Source organism: Amblyomma americanum, chromosome 3, assembly GCF_052857255.1.
Source record: "Amblyomma americanum isolate KBUSLIRL-KWMA chromosome 3, ASM5285725v1, whole genome shotgun sequence".
Taxonomy (NCBI): domain Eukaryota; kingdom Metazoa; phylum Arthropoda; class Arachnida; order Ixodida; family Ixodidae; genus Amblyomma; species Amblyomma americanum.
In genome coordinates this window covers 190,051,337-190,075,048 of record NC_135499.1, presented here as the reverse complement: position 1 = coordinate 190,075,048, position 23,712 = coordinate 190,051,337, and the positions used below count along the sequence as shown (strand labels likewise).

General features: G+C 43.9%; 1 protein-coding gene across 1 annotated transcript in view; it reads right to left on the bottom strand.

Annotated features, from left to right (window-relative positions):
• Aladin (aladin WD repeat nucleoporin) overlaps positions 1-23,712 on the bottom strand; it is a 37,620-nt gene that overhangs the window by 5,768 nt on the left and 8,140 nt on the right. Inside the window, exons 7-13 of the mRNA XM_077659305.1 lie at positions 19,624-19,707; positions 19,195-19,315; positions 15,616-15,740; positions 10,164-10,484; positions 4,477-4,544; positions 3,227-3,290; positions 1,886-1,970 (exon numbers count right to left, since the gene is read on the bottom strand). Of these exons, the coding sequence (XP_077515431.1) occupies positions 1,886-1,970; positions 3,227-3,290; positions 4,477-4,544; positions 10,164-10,484; positions 15,616-15,740; positions 19,195-19,315; positions 19,624-19,707 (868 nt within the window). The remainder of the gene's footprint in view (positions 1-1,885; positions 1,971-3,226; positions 3,291-4,476; positions 4,545-10,163; positions 10,485-15,615; positions 15,741-19,194; positions 19,316-19,623; positions 19,708-23,712) is intronic.

Genomic DNA, 23,712 nt, shown 5'->3' with positions numbered 1-23,712 from the left:
GGGGCTGAACCCATGTCCTTTGGGTCAGCAGCTGAGCACCATAACCACTGGGCCACCGTGGTGGCCTCTGTCGATACTGTTGGCTAGACATGTGCAAATAGCGTTTTTTTTTAAATTTGAAGCGAATAGTAATTTTCTTTGAATAATTTCGAAGCGAATATTTCAAGCGAATATTTCATACTTTTGGCATGCAAAAGCAGTTGACCGGTACAGAAGGCATTTTCAAAATCATGTATTTCTTTAACACACAAGGCCATTACATGAAAGAAAAATAAAATGCATTGAAGCTTTGTCACACTCATTCAAACTGTGTCGACTTGCTGCAAAAATGGCCATCGGAAATTGGGGGAGCTGACCTAAACGTGGTGCCGACGTATCTGTGGGGGGCGAGACGTATATGTGGGGCCTCAAACTGCTGCTTTTAGGTTTGGTTTATCATTCATGGGGGTTTAACGTCCAAAAGTGACTCAGGCTATGAGGGACACCGTAGTGAAGGGCTGCGGAAATTTCGACCACTTTAACGACCACTTTAATTTCGAAATTTCTTTAACGTGCACTGACATTACACAGTACACGGGCCTCTAGAATTTCGCCTCCAACGAAATACGACCACTGCAGCCATGATCAAACCCGCATCTTTCGGGTCAGCAGCCGAGTGCCACAACCACTGAGCCACCGCGGGAGCACCAACTGCTGCTTCTAATTGTGATTGCGCCGTTGCACAGCTATTGCTTATAAGCAGTCCCTCCATGACACCTGCTAGGAGTACACGCCGCGCACCCAGTGCCACCCTGCATCAGGCATCGGAAAGGGGCACCCATCTTCATGTGTCTTGCGCTCGTGTCGCCACACTTGTTTAGCAAAATTCACATGAATAAGAGTGGCTGCCGCAGCTGCAGTCAGCTCAGACTTGTTCTCTGGAAGTCAATGGAACCAGCCGTGTGTCCTCCGATTAGAGAGATTTAGCATAGCGCGATCCGCTTCCACGGGGAGCCTCTGCACATGTGCAGATTGCCCAGATGACACCTGCCCTGTTGTACCAATCAGCACGTGCACACTGGCAGCATGCGGAAGCAGATCGTGCTGTACCAGTGATGGTGTGTGCGCACCGCGGGTAGCGTGGCCGCAGACACCTGGAAGGTACAGATCCGAGTGCTGCACTTCTGCCGCTTACGTCTGGTGCCTTGAGCACATACAGACCAGCTCTGGAGTACATGTGGGAGCGCAGGCATGCTGTGTAGAGTCATGGCTTTGGTTGCGCACATGCCGCGGTGCCATCCCGGAGGAGGTACGCTGATCCGGAACCACACGCAGCATGAGTTCCGAAACATTAATCACTCGAGACGAATATTTTGAGATTTCGAATATCGAACATTCAGATCGAATCAAATATCGAATGCTTTACTATTCGTCCAAATATTCGAAATTATTAAATATTCGCGCATGCCTACTTTTGACACATCAATACTCACGGCGTTCAAGGGCCAAGCTTTGTAGGTGTGCAAGGTGTTCATGCCCAGAAGCTTTTTATGCTGTCTTATAGGTACTTGTACCAAAATCTTGCCTTGCTATTCAATACCCAAAATACTCAATGTATGTTGAAAAGTATACATTAACGAAATAGATACACATAAGTGCCAGCAAGAAACAAACAAGTCAGCGCACCTTATGCAGTTCGTACAACACGAAAATAAAAAATTCACTTGTAACGGTGCTATGCAAGGTTGTACATGCCACAATATTTACTAGTAGCCCAACTTTACGAATTATTATTTTTGGTTTACGTTTAATAGAAGTGAGGGGAGTAATTAAAGGTAGCAGCTAGTTCTGCCTTCTGTTATTCCAGTTAGCAAGTTTGCCTGCATGTGCAAAAACAAACACTTACCACAGTAAGCAGTGAGCCACTGTCGAAGCCATTATAGAAGCTTATCAGCTGAGCAGATTCACCAGATGGGCCAGATACAAAGCCCCTAGGTAAAAAGGAAAGCATAACATAAGTCTTGATCAGTATACGAGAGTCTGAAGTTTTTTAATATGCTGCATCTTTTCTTTTTTCTGGACTGACACATCAAGCATACAAATCACCACTCAGCATGAAAAGAATTGCCTAGTTTAGAAAAACAGCCATTTTTGTTGAAGTTGCCTCGAGACATGGTTACCAATATAATTAAAGTAATGTGATCTACACTAACAAGACAGGGCTCATGCTGGTTCAGAGGTCCTTTCAAGGGCTTTCAAGGACTTACCAATATTTTTTCCAAGGATGAACAAACACAGCAGCTTATCACATATATTTTCTACATATCACAAATGTAACTTTTATTACACAAGGCACATCTACCAACGAAACCATGCAAGCTAAGATGCTCTTAAATTGAGGCTTTCATGAAAGCTCAGCTTGATATTTTTTCCAGCTCAATATTGATGCTGAGAATGTCTTATGCTTTATCTTGTTTGTCAAACTGTTTTTCTTTATCACACATGCCAGGTCATTAGTAGCTTTTGTTTTGTTACAGAAGCCGCTAAATTATTGAACTCAAAAAGCTCCTTCCAACATTTTTTTCGTGCCATAAAATTAACTCCTTCACCTAGACAATGCTGTTTAAACATCTGTGTTCGTACTTTCAACCTCCTGCTTCTTTCAAGTTTCCAAAACAGCAGCCACACTTCTTTTGCGATCTGTAGAAAGGAAGCCATCTGCTCTGTCCACAGCATTACAAACAATCTGTTGTGATATATGCAAGGAATTCCTCTAAAATTTTCCATGGTAACTTTCTTATTCATGCTGAATCCCTGCAACATGTTCCCATGCCCTTGGCTCAGAACTCACAACAGTTTAACTCTCTACAGTTCTCTGCATGAAGAACATACCTTCATGAGTTCACAATGAACCGCTAAGCAGAGGCAGAATTTACCAAGCCGGATCCCCTAAGGATGTGATGAAACAAGTTCCAGTAGTGGCCAAGACAAGTTTGATGTTTTTAGTGCAGTTTTAAAAATTGTTGAATAACCTTTTTTTTTTTACTTTATTGCTTACAGAGTGTTCCCAGATCAAGAAGCCATACTCGCTCGGATCAATTTGGGTAGCGTATGAAGTAGATCAAAGGGCAGCAGCAAAGATGATGACATCGAAGGAAAACTTTTGAAGAAAAACTACCATTTGACGAAAGCTCAGCTGCTACCCTTTTCAGTCAATATTCAAGCAAGAACTTTTGTGATGACTCACATAGGAAACATCTCGAAGGTGGGCGCAGTCCTGGTCCTAAACAAAGCAATATACTGGCCATGATCTGCAAAACAAGAGGCAACAAGAAGCTGAGTAAATATGCAGCAAGATCGCAATGTTTGCACAGATCCCTAAGGCTAACAACAGGAAACTGACAAAACAGTTACCCACAACATGGGCTATGCTAGGGGCAGCTTACACAGTGCAGCCAACATTATAAAAATACACACTCAATAATTCACCAAGCAACAAATACTGCCAGTACCCTTGCAAATATTAGCAAATATTACAACAGCAAATACTCTGATTAACTGGAGGCAGAATTAGCTGCTGTCTGTAGCACTCCCCTCGCTTGTATTAAATGTAAACCAAAAAAAATACGGAAAGTTGGGCTTAGTAAATATTTTGGCATTTGAAATTAATTCTGTGCAAAAAGGTGAGAAGAGAGAGGACGGACAGGACAGTGCTTGTCCTGTAGTGATCCTTACTGGGTGGTCTTATCTGTTTGCACCGAATTCGCCTAAAATAACAGGGAAAAAATAGTTAAAATATCGTATTTACTCATGCAATGGACCCATCCTTTTCCAGAAAAGTTGACATCAATTTTGGGGGAGGGTTCGTTAAGTAGGGAAAAGAAGCTGGGACAGACTTTTTTTGTAAGAGCTGAAATTTCATATCATGCCTACTTCTGTCCATCTCCACCTGCCCGCCTTTTTGTCCATCCGTCCGTCCACCCACTTGCCTGCCTGCCTGTCCTTTTGTTTGTCCTTCTGTACATCCATTATCGCCAGAGTTTAGCATTGCTCGCTTCGAAAGGCATTTGCTGCATCACGGCATGAAGTGCGATTTTGTGACAGTCGAGGGCACCGACCAATTGTGGCGAGATAAAGTGAACATGCTGAACACTGGCCTTGAAGGTCAGGTGCTCATTTCTTTTATATGCGAGGTTAAAAAAGAAAAGTAAACTCTCAACGACAAAAATGGGGGGTGGATTTATTATGCGAGTAAATATGCTACACACTTGACATGTACATGCTATCTCGTAAGCAGGCACACAACTTAGAGCATAATTGATTTAAGCGTCAAATGTCTTCAAATCATAATGACTTGCAGCATGTTCCATTCAAGTATATATTTCAGAGGCTGACACACAAACACACAGATGAAGTGACGTTATTTCGTCCTCCACAGTACACTGCAGGTGTAGACGCCCCGAGCTGTACGTAATGTTCAGTGGACAACAAGCTCACCTCTGAACGAAACAGCCAAGCGCTCCCCATGCTGATCCCAGGCCATGTTCTGAACCAGGCCTCCTACCCTATGGAAGAAAACAAGCGTACAAATGAATTCCACACTACCAGAAATGCATTATCGACAGAAAAGGAGCCCTTATGCAAGTATACAAGTGCATCACTATGCTGATCATTCACCATATACAGTGATACGTTCCCAGTTCATACGATTTCCCGGTTCGTACGCTCAAAATCGCGGACATTAAAAATGTCCCATACTGTTTTACCGCAGCCGTGGCCCAGTCGGTTGGGCGCCCGTCTCGGCTGTTGGAGGTGGTTGGTTTGAAACCCCACTGCCGGACACCCACCGGTAAAAATGGGTACAAGCGGCCCCCGGCCTGGCGCCCGGCTTTCTTTAGGGGTGTTTGCTTGGGAGAAGCTCCGTAAACCCCGCTGCGCCCCTCGCGGGCCAAGCCCCAGTTTCGAACGACCTGGCAAACTGCTAAAGGTGGTACTTCTTCGGCCAACTTGGTTCGAACGGCGAGCTCGCCAAACCTTGATCTGCTGAGACAAAAGATCCGGTTTATACGTTCCCAGAAAACGTGAAAACGGCTACTACGTTTAAAATTTCAACTAATCGTGGTCGTATAATACTTTATTGACCAACCGCACATGTGCAAGCATACAAGTGGGCCGAACGAGAGGGCACGCAACATGTTTTTTGCGGCAGTCACCCGCTGTGGTGGCTTCTCTGCAGGGCCTATAAGCAACGAGGCGAAGCACCACCTACACTACCAAGAACAAAAATTAAAACTGCGCGTTAGCATTCGCGACGGCCGTTTCGCGGGGACGCGATATGAAGAGGAGAAACGCTGAGGTTTCTTCGCGGTGCACAAAGAAAAGGAGGCGAAGATTCTACGAACTACAACGATGCGCTTATGTACAAACGAGCCGAATCTGGGAAACAGCCGCCGCGGTGGCTTTCCCACAGTACTTGGGTGCAAAGGGGCGAAGCATCCGAAAATGACAAGGAATAGATTTTAAGGCGAAAGCCTTTAAAGGGGCCCCGAAACACATTTTCAGTGCACTGTTTTGCCTGTTGGTTGCATAGAATGAGTTATAGTGATGCTATTAGCATCAATAGTACCGCGTATACTGCGGTTTTTAATATTTTAATTAGCTCGCAAAAACAAATTCGTGGCGCTGAGGGTGTCACCATACAGTGGCGGTTTTCAGCAGCGGATATGACATCACTTAGTGAGAGCTTGATGATTGGACAAAGAGTAAATATACTGCAAATTGTGTTTACAACTAGAGATATGTTTTGTCAAGTTTTTGTGTTTTATATTACATTAACAAAACCAACTTGTTTGCCCTACATAAAAGCACTGTAAAGCAAGTAAAACAAAAATGCACCACCAGAGGCTCTGGCTACTTTTTGCATCGAAGGACTTTGCGCCTCTCTGTAAACATCCTACGACCTAGCACTCAACACTTATGGCTACTCTCTATGTATCTGAGAGCGGCTTTGCGGAATCGATCTGATCGAGCCATTGAACTCTATAAGTGTTCGTTTCGGTCCCAAGGAAGGATGCACGCGTTTCACGTTTAGCAGGGAGTGCGCATCGTCAGCTTGTGGAGGATCACCGGGCGGCGGCGCCAGATGGCGCCACGTTCCCGTCAACAGAACGCGCTCCTTGCTCGCCGCGGCCAACCAGCGCGCTAGGAGCGACGGGCGATGGTTGGCGGTAAGGAGTAGCAGTACGCACTATGCTAAATGTGTCTGACATCTTGCACAGGCTGTCACACCGTCGCAGTATCTCGCGCTCGAGTTCGGATTCATAAGTAAGGGAACGTCACTGATCAGTGCTCTTTTCTGCACCATCGGCATGATGATGAAGCCTCGCTGGGTCAGCTGGGCATTCACATGGTTGTTGTAACCATGCAAACGGTGCTGCCAGCCTTGGCATGAACGAGTTACAGAGCGCAGGCAACCATGGAGTGCGAACTTCCGCCACGTGCTCAGATAGGCTGTCTTGATTGGTCGCTCTAAGTGTCGTCATTGGGCAGAGTGAAATGGGAATGGGAAGCTGCACAAAAATCGAGTTGAGGGCAGCATTTTGTTTGCTTGTATTTTGAAATTTCTTCATTGAATAACTTCCGTTCCTATGCATCGATTCTCGTAATTCTTTTTGAGTCAGCATATGTGTGACATAAAGAATCCATCTGAATGAAGTGTAACCGGCATCCGTTCAAGCGGCGTTTCACAGCCGCTTTAAGCGCTCATACTCGCGGTGACGGTGTCCGTCCGACTCACCCTGGCACAGTGCCAGCTGCTACCCTCTCCCTCACCGGTGTGCATCCTCCTCGCACACCCAGCAATGACGTCAGTCGCGCCGCTCGCCCCAGTGGCACGCACAGTTTTGTATAGCAGCAGTATAGAAACAGGCAGTCGAGGTGACACAGTAAACAGGAAGGCTTTCGCCATGCGCACTATAGGCCCACAAAGTGTCCCCGTAGTTCTTGGTTACTTTCGTCACTGCCGTCGACAGAACAGATGCGTTACGAATTTCCTTCCGCACTAAAGACATCACAAATGCGGACTCAATTCAGCGAGCACTGGAATAGGATCTGTTCAGCTCTTGTGTCGAGAAATGCCAGTCGACATTTTTGTAAAGTGAAATTGCCAATAAATGCCTTTTTACCTCATTCAACAGCTACATTTCTCAAAACCAGGCGGTTTGGATCATACATTATTCCGGATAATATGTTTTTTCCCGCAATTAAAAAAATGTATCAACGAGGTTTTACTGTAGTATTGCTGATTATAAGTTGACTCCTCCATGGCGACCACCAACTTGTGACACCGAATATAGGTTGACACTGCCTCAACCTGCGGCCCTAGCTTGCCAATAAGTTTTTCAGAAGACCGAGTCATGCAAAGAAACCATTAGCTGTTCTGTTTGCCACTAGTCAGCCGGCCCACACACGACGATGCTATTTTATCGCCTCTTATCTCTATCTCCGACTGTTGGCTTTGCACGGTTATTGCATTGAGATGCGAACTCCAGCCCAAATTCCTTTTTTTTTAAGCAGACTCGCTTTCACACACTGTCTTACAACTATTACGTAATATATGCGTGCATGGGACATGATATTTTCCGAGGCTCGGTCGAAACTACTTCTGACACCCACATATGTCTAATTTACGAGTACGCGTATAGGTCGAATTCCCACCTTTCAAACATCATTTTTCAAAAAAAATAATAATAAATAAAACGCACTTATAATCAGCAATATAGGGTAGTATTGTAACGACCTGCCAAAACAAGCCAGAAAAAAGGAACAAGACTAAGTGGAAATCAGAAAATGAAAAACTTCCATTTCAGAGAAGGGGTTTACCAGGCGGTTGGTCACATGACACATATACACAGGGTGACTATATAGGGCACAACTTAAAACAACAATCAGAACATCACATGGTTCGGAGGGTGTTTCTTACTCTACTAACAAATAGCCGCAGAAAACAAAAATGGAATGTTAATGTGTGACTGTATTAACTAAGTAGCCTGCTACACATGGTACAGGCTGAAAAAACTTTCATTTTGTTCTTTTTAAAGCCTCACCATACATTTCTGTTCTCTATCAAACAAGCCAGAGGCATAGAAATTCATGCACTTATAATTTCGTCTTGCAATTAACTTTTTGTTCAGGTAGCAAAGAAAAGCATTAAAAAGGATTATTACCTTGCCTGGGACTAACTCTGTGTGACGGTCATAAATGTGGGCAGAGCTTCACTACAGATTTAAGTTGTGTCCGCCCATAACACAAGATATGCCAGTCGCATACAGGCTTGATGAAGACAAAGAACTTCAATCCACAGTACATAGCGAAACTAAAACACTGATGAGATACAATATACAGTAGAATCTCAATGATACATCGCGGCTGATAACAATTTGTAAATTTTCCTGGCTCGAGCATATTGTGTAACAGGCTGAATTTCGGATGTCCTGAACACCCTCCTGCGTCATGACAGATGATACAAACGTGGCAGGTGAGACTGCACCCGCGAGCACTAAGCGCTGCCCTCTCATCGCAAATGCCTGTACAGTCAAGGACAAAAGTTTGCAGGAAGGGGATTCGAGGAAAAAAACTTATTTCTGTGCAATCAGACAAAGTAGATCAATGAAACATATCAAATCACCAGGAGACAAGCGTGTTCTATCCGCAAGAACAAATACCAGCCAACGAATAAGCAAGGCAACCCAGAAATAACTGTTTTTAAGAGAATCCACTTCCTGAAAACATTCGTTCATGACTCTAGAATTGTAGATGTTGTCATCGCCAGGCTAACAGTATGCACCATGAGCACTGGAAGGCATCATGCAGCCCGCACAATACCGATGCCGTGATCACCCGTAGCACGATACACACTGCGAGCAGTGAGCACGGTAGCGTGCAGCCATAAATAAGTCCCTTATGCCGTAAAGAAATCTGCATGAATGCATTTCCTGTGCTTTCTGCATTTGGATTTGTTTGTTTTTGGATGACATGAATATTTCTCACAGCAATGTGAAATTTGTATCGAGATTCTAATTTACAAAGCATTGTAAAGGCTTTGTTGGAAGACTTGAACTGGACTTGAGACTGGAAGAAGGAAGACTTGAAAAACAAAAACAAAAACAAAACAAAAACAAAAACAAATGCCACTATTTGCACTTCTCTTCCCACAACGTCAGTCTCAAGAACTTTTCTTTAAAACCAACAATCTCATCCTGCATCTTGCTCTATGAAATGAGCAGCAGAATGCCCTCAGCTAGCAATGCAGCTGTTATGAGGCAAGCTCCTTTGGCAGATTACAACTTCTCCTCTTACAGTGATATGAAAGCCCGAACACACTACAGTCACTATCATAACAAGGAAATCATTTGATAAAGTGAGGAAGAAGCCATACACCAAAATTTCTACACGATAAATTGGCTACTTTTTTTTTGCTTCCAGCAAAAAACTAAAAGGCAGCTAATCCAAAGTAACCAGTGTATCACTACTCAGTATCCTGGTGCGGGTGGCACTGCAGAACCCAAACTGACATGCTCTTCATCATTCGCTCATCTCTAACTCAAAATCCAAAGTAACCAGTGTATCACTACTCAGTATCCTGGTGCGGGTGGCACTGCAGAACCCAAACTGACATGCTTTTCATCATTCGCTCATCTCTAACTCCAGCTTAACCGCTTTACTTCAGGTCAGTTCCTATAGAAATTTTTAGGCCTCTGTGGAAACCTGCAGTCCTGACAAGGAACAGCTTATGCCACAAATCCTTGCATCCTTAATTTATTGTTTGCTATAATCTGTGACCAATGTCACATGTGCACAAACAGAACTCCGAACTCCGAGCACACGAAGAGAACTCAGCAATAACCATTTGGAAGTAAATGGCAGTGTGGTGCAGCCTGAGATCTGCATAAAAAAATCTGCCTTGACGTTGCTTGTGGAAATGGCTGGTGGTGACAACACCGTAATTTCATTTTTTCAGGGTTTCCTAGCTTGTAAAAGCCCTGTTTTCAGTGACAGTAGGCCCTTTATCAACAGGATGTACTAATGAACTTCTATAGGCAAATTTCAATTTGCTTGCAGTGTCCCCCTTAAAGCTTCATCCCATCAGCAAAGAACTACAGTCACAGTGCTGACTGCACACCTACCTGACAGTTTCACCAGAAGAACTGCCCCCAGAAGGACTGCCACCATTCGGAGTCTCTAAGGGCAGCGAAAACTCCACCACACTGAGGTCAGCCACAGGCAGACCGGCTCCAAAGGCTACGTCTGGGTGCGGTGACCAGGTGGCAGCTGTGGACTCTTCGCTGCCCTGCTTGCTTGGGTCGGGAAAGCTCAGAGCATACACCGCAGGCCTGTTAGCAAAGCTGCAGAGCAGCCATCGGCCATCGGGGCTCCAGCATGCAGCCTGACAGCGGCCCTGCTGTGTTGACCACCGGTCAAATTGCCAGTGCCCAGTGCCCCACACTCTGAAAGCAAGCAGGGAAGGCACTGTTACCACCTCAACAGCTCACAATTAAATTTAAACTAAATCAAATATAAATGCATCTGCAGAAGTAAACAGGGTTTTGTCCCACTGTTCCAGTCACATTTATGTGTGTCTTAAAAGAAATTAATAGCTAAGGTGCATTCACGGCAACCATGCCAGCCCGACCAGAGTTCATTTACCCTACCAGTTGCACAACTGAATAAAAATTTCACGAGACCCTGCCGGCTGTTTCTAAGAGAGGGGAGGGGGGTAGCAGACCGTGGCATCACCCACAAACTTAAACAGCCCTACAAATTCTCTCTTCCCCATATCTACATTTGAACAGCTTTGGACAGTTCATTCATATGCCACAAAGTAGCAAGACAATCTGCTGACTTTTAAATTTTGGCCCAGTCACAGGGACATGGACCCAATCAATGACTTTTGCAAAATCGATGTCACGCTGTGGCAGCGCCGCAGACTATTTCAAGAAGGATAGGCACGTGCCGAACCATGTCGTTTGCTCTGTTGCCTTAGTGTTGCCTTAGCAAGTGCTTCGCCGGTGCATTCAGATGTCGAAGTCAGAGTTTTCCTCGTGTTAGGCAGGCATGCCATTACATGGATGTTGGCATAATGAGATAGAAGAGCAGCTAGTGTCATTGCGAGAGTTTTCTAGTGCCAGCAATAGAATGAGAGCATGGAAACAAGAAAGATCTCAGAGTGGAACACTTGCAGGACCATGAAAGCGCAATTCTTATCAGGCACTGAGCCTATATTTTCAAAAGGTGATTTGTCTAAAGTAGAAAGGCCTATTTAAATATGGGGCATTATCTGTTAATAAACCTAGCAGAGCACACATGACCAACAAGCACATTTCAAGTGCAAAAAGTTTTCAGCTTGAATGTCTCTAATAAAAGGCCTTATTATGGCATGTGTGTATACAGTGATATAGTGTACTGTTATCCATGGACAAGGGAGGTGGGATGATGTGATGATTTCATTCAAATTCCATTTCATCCTGATTCTTTTTGCATTTTGTTATTACACCATACCTTCACTGTCACTGGAATCAGTCAGATGGGAGAATGATAGGAACTGAATAGAATGGAACTAAAGGAATTGTATCATAGCAGCCATACATTACATGCCTTCCATCCATTGCTTACAAATTAACTGAGGGCATGAGATGCGGTTGATTGCTCCGAAAAAAAAAAAAAAACAATGCGGGAAAGGAGACCTCATTGTACTGCTCTCGACCTGTACGCACGATAACAAAATATATAGTAGTTTTATCAGGTTTAACGTCCCCAAGCGACTCAGGCTACGAGGGAGAAATATATACTGCATTCATATCTAAAGTTCCCCTAGTAAATAGAATTTATGAGAATGAAAAAGCACAAGAGTGCAGCTTTATAAATTAAAACTCAAGCGGCTCTGACTGGCAAGATTTCTAGTGTTTTCTGCCCAAACAACATGACTTAAGGCCTAGTTTCCTGAGATTCCACAAAAAATCGCGGATTCAAGTATTTTTCACATAACTGTGTGTTAGCAGTCAAACACTCTTTCTTGATGCTATCCACAGCGGTGGCCTAGTGGTCTGAGCATCTGCCTCACATGCGGGAGGTGCGGGTTTCGATCTCCAGTGCCGCCGGGTACCCATCGGCGATACAACGAATACTACAAGCTTTCCCCTGGTCTGGTGCTCGGCCTATTTAGGGTGAAATACTTGGGAAATGGGTCGTTGACCCCACCTTGAGTAGAAGAAAAATACCTTCCAGATGCCCTTGTGCCATAAAAATCCACCACCATCATCATCTCGACGCTATTGTTGTTACAAATGTCAGTAGGAACAACCGTACGACAGAAAAAACGCTATTTTACCTTATTCGCACAAATATAACAAGATGGGGAGTTGCAGAACTTGGGAGAATTTTAAAAGAAATATTATTATGTTTACAATGCATTCTCAAACTGTTCATCCCAATCACAGTTGAGAGCACCCCCAAAAAATGCGGACGGAACGCTTTAGTACAGAAGCAGATACGTCGATGTTATTTAAGGAACATCGCTTCAGATGCACGTGGCACAATCGAGTGAAGACAAGCCTCTGATATTATAATGCACGCAGCCTCCCCCATAGCACCAGCTGCTGTCACCACTATGCCCCCTCTACACGGTGTTTCAAGCTGCAGAGTCCTGGGCCCGTTTGCTCTTCTTTTTTTTCCATACTCCACTCAACCCTTTCCTTGCCTTATCTTTCTCAACAAACTGCACCAGCTTTTTTTTATATCCATAAACACCTTCTGTGCACTTGCACACCTCGTGCTCTGACCGAAGGTGTTAAAAAAGCTGGCTTCTCATAGTGGCTCTGAAGCTAGGTGCTGACGGCCATTTTAACTACCTTGACAAGCTCTGAAAAAAGAAAAAGAATATGCATCATATTCATACTCTAATGTGAGGTGCACTCTGTACCATTAATTTATGTCTCCTGCAGAATTTCACCGATATCTTACCTCAATTTGTGGAATTTTAAAATTTTCTGCTGCAGAATGTTAGGGGCCTTAAACAGGCAAGTTGCCGGGTCTTGCTACAGGTCAGGACATTTTTAGAATTTTTTCTCGCAAGATTTTGGTTTTGAATTTAAGCAATGCAGTGTCCGTTGACATATCTATACTGAGAAGGAAATTTTATACAAGAAATATAAAATTCATAAATTTGAGAAACAAAAAATGTCTTCACCCGCACTATGGTCCTAGAAGTGCAACAACACAAACAGAGTTATAATGGATAAAAAGTTGTGAATAAAACTTCACTGCAAGGTGAGCACCTAGGCAGAAAACTGTAACGGAGAAAAACGCCCATTGTTTGAGTTTTCCCCCACAATGTACAGCCGTCGTGGTTCATGAAACAATTTTTTAAAAGCATTTCCTGGTTGATTTCAGCAATGCAGCTTCGGGACAGCATAAAGAACAAGGATATATACAGCAGTTATCAAAAGTCAATTTTTTTTGACCATTTTTTGGGATTTCATGTCCAAGTCCCCCCTTAAGCAGGTTCCCAGCTTCCTTGTGAGGCCCCGTTTTTGGGTGAACAGGCAAAGCATGTCTAGTGCGCGCCGTTTCTATGACGATGATGCCTGAACTGCATTCAGCTTTCTCGTCGGTGTTACTTGCAATGGATGACATTTCACCAGTGGTTTGGTTTTAAGCGACTAAGTGCCGTAGTAGAGGGCTGCGGATAATTTCGATCACCCCGTGTCATGCACTGACATCACGCGGTAAAGAGCCCCAAATGGTCAAAATTATCCAGAGTCCTCCACTACGGTGTCTCTCATCAGCGACAGAGGCAATGATGTCACTATCGGGCTTAACTGGCGAAGTCTTATCTGCACTCTCTTATGTCTCTAAACATGCAAAAGGTCAGTTTCCACATCATCTTCTTGCTGCAAAACTTCTGTGAGGAGCCATTAATAGCCGCCATCACAGACAGTCGTAAACAATCGGACCTTCACCTTGATGCGAGACCCACTGGGGAGTGACAGCACTTGGCAAGCACCTGATGTGGGAAGCGCGTGATCTATGACATTAGCAATAAAGCGAGAATGCAACGAGATGAAGTCGAATCAGCTGTGCAGTGATGCCAATCTGTCAGCAACATGGCAATGATGGCTGTGGCACACGGAGGAAAATGAAAGTTTGCTGTGACCAGTAAAACTGTCCTAAAGAGGTACAGGCATAAACTTTTTGGATGTCCATTTTTTTTGCCTTCAAAGAGGCTTATGAGCCTGATAATCATGAAAATGAGCTATAAACAACAGTGCACAGCATTATTAATTAATTATAAACGACACTGTACTGATAGTTTCAAACTCAATTGGCGCCAGCACTGAAGTGCACCTTGACGTCATGGTCGACTGGCCAGCCTGAACTACCACATTTCTGATGATGTTGGTGTTGCCGGAGAGCAGTGGTTATTCCTGTGAACAACCACTGGGTTTGGCGGTGTCACAGTAATTGGGCAAGTGCACCTTGATGTCACCCGATGTGAGTGGCAATGCTGAGCAGCTCCTTGGACAGCATTCAAAACCATATTAAAATATGTTCCACTCAAAGTCTGCGACTGAAACTTGCTACAAGGCACCTTCTTACACCCATGAAACAAATCGTATCATTAGAAATTTTGTGTATGTACCCCTTTAATTGTGGAGCCACCGTGTTGCCGAGGGGCCGAGCCATGCGACAACAATAACGATAGCTATGGCGATGAGTAAATCTGCACAGGCCGGACTGTGACTTCTTGGACACTAGTGCCTGCGAGTGGGGAGGTGATGGAGCAGTGGGGATAAGTTGGTACCCCCAATGACGGGAGAAGGAGAGTGCTATCTCCCTGAGCATGTCAGCGGCTGCAAGCAGGCTAGTCACATGCTGCACTGTTTCACCACAATCTACAAGTTAGGAGCACTGGTTATGCTTCCTTGTAATGCACAGCATTGTTCACGGTTGCTTTACGAGAGCAGCCTTTAGCCTCGTATGTGATGATAGCTGCTTACTAACTCGTTGATCATGATTTGCAGTTCACCTCCTGAGTGACTCAGCAAGGCAATGTCATCAGCAAATCGCAGATTATTTAGGTATTCTCCATTTATTCTTATTCCCAACTGTTCCCAATTCAGGCCTCGAAATACCTCCTGCAAACATGCGGTGAACAGCATTGGCGAGATCGTGTCTCCTTGCCTGACGCCCTTCCTTATTGGAATTTTATTGTTGACTTTATGAAGGACTATAGTAGCAGTGCAGTTGCTATATATATCTTCCAGTATTTTGACATAAGGCTCTTCTACCCCCTGATTACGCAATGCCTGTATGACTGCTGAGGTTTCCACTGAGTCGAATGCTTAAGTTGGTATGCCTTAACAAGGTTTTACTGTACTAATATACCTGCTATTAGTACAGATAAGCAACAAAGCTTTTACATAATAAGTACAAAAAAACATGCACTTTAAACAACACTTAAGCTCATTAGTAATACACACTTAAGGCAAACTTTGTTGAAACTGCTTTTCACATGCAACACTAGAAACACACAGAAGAGAACAAGTCTTTTTATGGCCATGAAAAAGGCACAGCTCCTACCTGAGGAGGCTCTGTGGTGCTGCTGCCAGGAGGTGTGAGGCGTCAGGTGACCAGCGAACTAGGCTTACTCCTCCACCAGCAATACGGGTCAGCGGGACACACTCTTCCATTGTGACATTCCAGATCTGATGAACAAGAGCAGCACAGCACCCATGAGGGCAAACAGAATGAGCTCCTTTGATAAGCATAGCATCAACAAATTACTTCAAGAAGTCTTCACAAGACTGGAGTAAACACATCACAATAGGCAGGGGTGCAAGGTTGGGCAGCATGTGCAGCCAGAGGTATGTACTATGTGCATAAAAATGTCTCCTATTGCATGACAAAAAAAACTGAGGGAGAGCAATTTTCTCACAGCACATGTCACAAGCCAAAAGAAGAATCCCTATCAAAGAGGAAGCTCAAGGTTTTGCTCTACGTTAAGATGTGTAGGAAGAGTTCACAGGAATGTTTTACGTTTGAAGCCCCCACAAGGCATGTCGCATGATTTAGAACAAAAATGGCAACACTGAATTAACCATTATGTTAGACCCGGCCCCCAAGAATGAAATAACTAGGAAAATAAGAACGGGGTAGAGTGCATTTGGCAGATACTCACAGGTCACGAATAGCAGTTTACCAGTAGCCCTAAAGAGGAAAGTATATAAATAGCTGCATCTCATCTGTACTAACCCATGGGGTACAAACATGAAGGCTGATGAAAAGGCTGAAAATAAATCCAGGACAGTGCGGCGAGCTATGGAAAGGAAAACAATAGGTGTGATGTAAAGGGAGATGTGGCTTTCAACAAAAGAATGTTTATTTCTTGATAGGATTTGTATGAAAACTTTTGACCTTAGTATATAAATAATATGACTACTCTAATATAATTTAACTGTTATATCAACATTTTTTTTTACAAGTACTTCTACTTTGTATTCTGTGAAAAGTCTGCAGAGTTAACAAAAGACTGCAAAGGGATGGTCCAACATTAGTTGCATTTCAATTGGCATGCTACAGGTCAAAGCATGCTTAGATTTTTTTTCCCACTACACAGAAATTTTCAGCTTTAAATTTCTGCGCTGTACTTTTGTAGATGTGTCTAGACAGGGAAGAAAATTTTATACAAGGAAGTTATAAATCAAAACTCTGGAAAACCAAGAATGTGATGACCTGCAGTATAGTTCTAGGAGTGAAAAAAAACAAACACGGTCAAAACAAACGAAACAGTCGCAAAGAAACTGAATGCACAAAATGAGCAAAAAGCAAAAGAAGCAATATTGAGAATAAAGTATTCAAAGTTGACCAAAACATTTACTTCTCCTGAAGGCACCGCGGTTGTAGTCCTTGGAATACTTTTCAATGCAGTGTTTCTTGGCTGCCTCTTTCAGCCCATGGTGTGCTTTCCAGCTGGCTGTAGTCGGCTGTTGCCTGGTAGCAACAGCGCAGCAACAGTGCGCAAAGAGCTCGGCTGCACATCCGTGGTGTTCACCGGTCAAGCCACTTTCCAGTGACAAGTTGCCAGCAAAGAAGAGCTCGGATATGTGTCCATGACACGCTTTGCAATATCACTCATAGCAGCCCACAGAGAAGTCTTCTTTCCATTCTTGGTCATTGATGACTTTCGCTTCCGGCTGCCGTAACAATGTGCCATTTGGCATTTCTTTTTAAAGGAGCGTCGTTCTATGAGCACACAATTCCGAACCCAAAACCAGCACTTCCTCCATTTTACAGCACTGCCAAAACAATAAAATCTGGTAATTCAAGATGATTGAACAAGTGTAGCGGATCGATCGCAAGAGGAGATGCCATATCATAGGCTCCCTCGTAGAATCTGCTGGTTGCTAGTGGCAACAGCAGAAGAGACCAATGCTGACATGTGGCAGTCACAAAGCGAGACCTTGAAACTTTTGCTCTTTGTATCATTGCTTCTAGAAATAGAGCTGACCTGGGGCACCAGATTTGAAGACAGCGCCAATAGGTTGCGGCGCCACAGATACCAAGGTTCAAAGAGCACCCATTTTTCTATCCTTCTAAGATATAGGTAAGACAAGTATCACCATGGCTGATCAACAATTTTTCGGAGTACTTCCTACTACATTTTCATGAAAAAACTCTGTGAGTCGTACGAATAAATACTTCAACTTTTTAAAAGCAGAATTTTTGGTCATCTTTCCTAATTTGAAAGCCATGTCCCCCCCAAGAGGCAGGAAGAGAGCAAAGAGGGTTATGGAAGAAACATGAGTTAATGACATCCTAGTCAAAATTAAGATGACGAAATGGGCACGAGCAAGGGCATGTGATACAAAGGCACAATAACTGATGGTCATTAAGGGTAAAGCAGTGGATTCTAATAGAGGGCAAGCGCAGCAGGGGTCTTTTGATTTGGATATGTGGCTTTCCTTTTGGAAAGGGTGGTGCTTACGAAAAGCCCTCTGTAAGTGTCCTAGCATATGGTATAGGAGACCCTACAATCTTCCTAGTTGTCACAGAGATTTCTCTCCACACTATCAGTCGATGCTTCATTGTCCCCACCACACCAACCTAGCCAACTGTCCCTCCGCTATTCACCATAACACTGGCAGCCGAATCACCACCTAGTGACCCCCTCAGCAGGAAATCAAGGGCCAGTTCAAAGGAAATCCCAGCCGTATGTCATGGCTGGAGCACTGGACAAAACAACATGTTCTACAGTCTCTTCTTCTTGCTGGCAGACAGTTCACGTCACATCCATTTCATCTGCATTTCGCCACAGCAGTTCGCCCACCACGGCTTTGTTTGTAGCACCCCTGCGCGGGCCTAGAAAAGTGGCGAGCTTCCTACGAAGTTGTAAATGTGTGCCTGCTTGATCCCAGTCTGCCCGGAGCAATACGTGCCGAGGGCCGGCTTCCCTGTCGCAGGTGACCTCTAGTGCTGCGTCTCAGCTGCTGACACTCGCTTTCTCAGTTGACCACAGCTCACGCTTGTTCTCCCCAGGCGCATAAATATGGCAGGGTGACCCCAAAATTGGCCGCTAAACTGTGCATTCTTTTCTTCCATCTTGCAGACACGCCGGAGTACAGGAGGTAGCATTGTACTGGTTCACCCAGTCCTCTTGACCGTCAAGAATCAGGTGACCGCATGAGATAAGGAATTCTGTCAGGATAAAGAGGCTGTAGCTCACACAGGACAGGATTGACTGGATGGATATGGGAGCGGTGTTCTGCAGTGGACATTGTGAGGCTGAGGGTGATGATGATGATGAAATCAACTTATTTTCCGGCAGTTTTCAAGGCCAATTCAATATTTTCTACTTGACTGTGGCATATTTATTACATCTTTTCTCAGAGAATCTTAAAGGAAAGGACACGATACTAGCAAAAAATATATTACATTAACACAAATGTAAGCACACAGCTTCAATGGAAGCTTCATTTGTTGAAATCTGTATTTCAAAAAAAAAAAAAAAAAAGCTAAGTATTGAATCCAAACAAATTTCAATTCTAATCTCCAAAGTCTGCAATTCTGAGAAAAAGAGCTGTTGAAACTTGTGTTAACACTGCAGCTGTAAACATGCACAAAGATAAACAGAGGAGCAAAGAAAAAGGAACAAGCACTCACAAGAAGAGAGCAGTCAGCTGCAGACGCGGATGCCAGCAGTGTTCCCTTTGGATGCCACGAAATGCTGGTGACAGGATTGTGTTCTGGACGGGAAAGAAGCGACGCACATGCTGACGATGGCCTGCAAAAGCATAATATGGTAGACTATTAGTAAGATCTGGTCAATAACCTTCACACCACCCTCAACCCACCAAAGGTACCTTGTTAGCTTTCCAGAACTGCAATATTTGCTTTGTAATCATGTGCATTCCAAGAAAACAGTTTTCTTCTAGAAAATCAAGGCATGATACTGCAGTAGTATGTGACAAGGCTGCCAAGACACTTTCACATTGTAAAAGGAGAAATGAGAAAGTATTTTGCAATGAGTAAAAAGAATTCCGTGGGGTAAGCCCACTGACACAGATATGATGTAGCACTGACGTGACTTACCTAGCAATGAGGGATGTAGGCTCCACCTGCCACAGTAGGATTCCTTCTCGGCAGGCAACAGCAAGAACAGAGGTGCAGTGAGGTCTATAAGGGGTAAGTGCAGTTTAGCTCTGTTTAATACAGTGCAAAATAAGGAAACTCGTAACCACCTGAGGACCATCATCCATGTAAATATGTAGCAAAATGCTGCTACAAAAAACATTTATTTTGAAGAAAGAAAAATTTGCTACTTAGAACAAGCAAAAATAAAAATTAAGTAATAAAGTCTGATCTTTAATAATTTCCCTTCTAGCTTAATGGGTCTTTTAGTTTAGAAGAAAAAATATTAAAGGTCAGGCTTATCTCTCATATGTATGCAGTATGAAGATAGACAAAAGTATGCAGCTTTTCTAGGAAGCCATGGTTATCAGATACTGCCGAAAAATAAAGGTCAAGTAAATTACTGCTCTCATGTAATAAGTAGGGGTGTGCGAATAGTACTTTGTTGAAAAGGAATGAAATACGAATAGTCTAGCTTCCGTATTGAATCGATATGAATAGCATAGATAAAAATGAAGTCAAATACAAATACTGTAAAAGCTTGTTACTTGAACATCAAGGGACGAAAAAAAATGTTCGAGTTATCCAAAAACTCAAATTATCGAATGACCCCCGAAAAAGTGTCAAGAACTGCTTGCAACATGGCAAATTTATTTGGTGAAAGACTGAACAATGGTTGCCTGATTTTAAGATGAAAAAGCACTACAGTGACCATGTTTCACGTTTCCATCAATACTTTATCGCGTGCATACTGTCGGGAGCATCGAAGCAGAACTGCTCCAGAACTGTAAGGGCCTCCTGCATCCTTCACGGTGCGACACGGTGGAACCAGGTGTATCTCCACCAATATAGCAGCACAGTCGCGTGTCAGGAGGCTTCACTGCACTTACAATAAATGGTGCAATGAACGCACAGTTTTGGCGCACTGGAAGAACAGGATAACGATGATGCAAGCAAAAGAGATGGCGCTGAAGCGGCGAGAGAAAAGAAAATAGGAAAGAAAACACCAGCGACGTGCCTATCGGCATCCGAAACGGTGATCAGCTGGGTTAGGTTGGCTGGCTGATGCTGGCTGGTAGAGCCACTGTCAATGCAGGCGGGCACGAAGCTTAGAAAAGCGAAACCAAAACCAAGCCGTCAGAAACATTCCTCGGAGACGGGGTCGTCCGTTTTTCATCATGCCTGACGTCACTCGGATGTCAGAGGTGCGCGAGAAAGACTGCAACTTGGAACTAGTGTTTTGAATGGGGGCTATTTCGACGATTTCTTGCCGTGCCAGTCATACCTCGACGTGGCCTCCCTCCGGGAACCCGTTAGAATTAACCGGTGAAAGACCCGTAGCGTCCATATCAGCAAGTGTCCGATGCCATAGACATACACGGGCGTTGGCAGGGACCGAGCCGGCAGTTCGAATTATATGGCTTCTTGAATTAACGGGTGTTTAATTAAATTAACGACCTTAAATTAGAGAAAGTTCATATGATTATTTGCTATTTGCGTGAATATTCGCGCAAAACGTATAGTCATGCGATACAGTGAACCGCTAGCAGTGGTGCTACAACTCACAGACTTAAAGCTTTACCTGATGAAAGAAGCAACAATTCAGGGGGCACTCAACACAAAGTTAGCATACCAACTCTGTGACCATCATGTCACGTGCATTGGAAAATGACCTTTTTCCTACTAACGAGAATGGCTACCAAACTGCGTCACATTTCAGTTGACGAGAGGAACAAGAGTTATAAGCCATGGCCTCTGATATTGGGCAGAATTTGTTGAACTTTGCTGAGCCATGCTACACTGCCCAGTCTTGGAGGTCATATGCATGAGCACCATGAATGCCACTGCCCAAGTGGACCATGTCAGAGTGCTGAACGCGAAGGCCAATTGAGGAGGAATGTTGTGCTGCGTCGGAATGGGTCACAGTGAAGCAGCCATCAAAGAAAACTATGGCGTGCCCTATTCCAACTTCATACCTACTATTCAAAAACTATTTGAAAACTTGGAATCGTATCAATTTGTTTCCAATAATTTTGCATGTGCACTATTTGATTCATTCAGCAAATCATTTGAAATGAAGGATTTTCGATTTGAGATTCAGAAATTTTGGATATTCGCACACCCCTAGTAATGAGGCCAGTGTACAACTCAAGCAAACACTCGGAACCATGGTATAACCAAATAATATGAAAAAAAAAAAGGTTTTCATGCAGAAAAACAAGCATGTACATGGTCATCTTTCAACACTAAAGGAAGCAAGCACGAGTACTACATCAAAATAGTGGAAATGGTTTGTATAATTATTTATAGGGACATTAAGAACCATTACGAGACAGAGAGGCGACGTTACCCCGATCCTCACAAATCACTTAGCAGAGAACAGCAAGCGATTTACAGCCAGATACAGGCAGGATCCTTCCTGCACCTTTACCTTCAAAACAGGATGTACCCGGAAAGGTAAGAGAAGGAATGTAATTCCTGCAAGACTCAGTTAGGCACGCTCCAACACGTCATTTGAGTATGCGATTTCGTCAAGGCAATCCCCCTACCTCTTACCTGCCCCACTACCACACCCCATCCCTCATCCTCCCTTACAGAGCGATGGGAGACCTTGCTAACCAGCCCCGCCCAGGAAGACCAGCTCGTCCTGATCTCCAGGGGCCAGGCAGCTAGGAAAGCATATGGGTCCCGTGAAGAGGGAACCACTTCCACTGACGGCGTCTAAGAAGACATCGTAATTAGCTTGGCTCAATAAAGTTGTTTCTCTCTTCTCTCTCTTGTGCTCAAAAACAAAAAGTAAATCTTCAAGCAACAATACCACTAGCTAAGCATATGCCAGCCAGGATTGCCAGTGATGCAAAACAGTTTGCCGACTTGATAACATAAAAATTCTTCCCACAATTCTAGTCGCAATGAAAAGACTTAAGCTGCAACTCGGGTTTCTGTGAAGGTGTTGCTTTCATTGAGCAACAATAAAAATAATTTGCAGCACTGTAAACACAAAATTAAATGTCCCTAACTTTATAACATACTAAGGTTACCCAAAATTTCAGGCAATGCCAACTTCTACAAACAGGAGCATGTGCAATGGAAGGAAACTTGAGCATGAAAAGTCAATTTCCTTGCATTATGCATGACGGGCTTCCATGTGAGGATCATTCACTAACCATGCTCGTCATATGCCTCAGCTGACCTATGCTGACCCTTGCATAGACAACAGTTTGCACCATAACTGCATTACATTCACGGAAAGTATCACAATAGTGGTAGTTCCACCAAGTACCTTCTAACTTTTTAATCAGAAAGCATTACTAGTCCCATTACAGGAAAAGCCTGCAGCGTGTGTTAGCGTGTGCACTCACAGATGGTAAAGAAAATCCCAGTGATGGCAAGAAAAATAGGGTGACATCCTCAAGCGGCTTTAGGATGCACACAACAAGCCAAGCACCACCATTTTAGACAATTATATACATGCTGTTTGTCTATATATACTTCCCACTGGCTGACCTCAATGTGGTGCCAGTTTTCCTAACTACATTCCTACCGAATTTTGAGCGACCGTTTGTCATACAGCGTTCCGGGTGGCGTCATACGATTTCTTGTTGCATGTAGTTTACATGTGCTACTCAAGTTGGAGGATACCTTGCGACAGGGATTCGAACCGACGACATATGCACCTAACCCAGGCCTTCCCAGACTCTTTACCTCTTCCCTTAAGGCATGGTTGAGGTCTCCACTGAGTTGTGAGAGAGTTACTGCACCATTTCCTTTCCTCAAAAACCAATTTCCATGTCAAAATTGTGATGCAACCATTCATTGTACACCACTGCGGGCGGTGTCATAAGATTTCTCATTGCATGTAGCATACGTCTCTTAGTAACTCTTAGTAACGTTCAAGGCTAGCTCACAACAGGTATTCGAACGGAGTGTCCGAGTGCTTCACTCGGACCTTTGTGGATTCAGCATTTGTGGAATCAGCGTTCAGGAGCATCTTCATTTCATTTCTTAGTGTGCAACCTGCGTCAAGGATGAACGCTCATGACGACACAC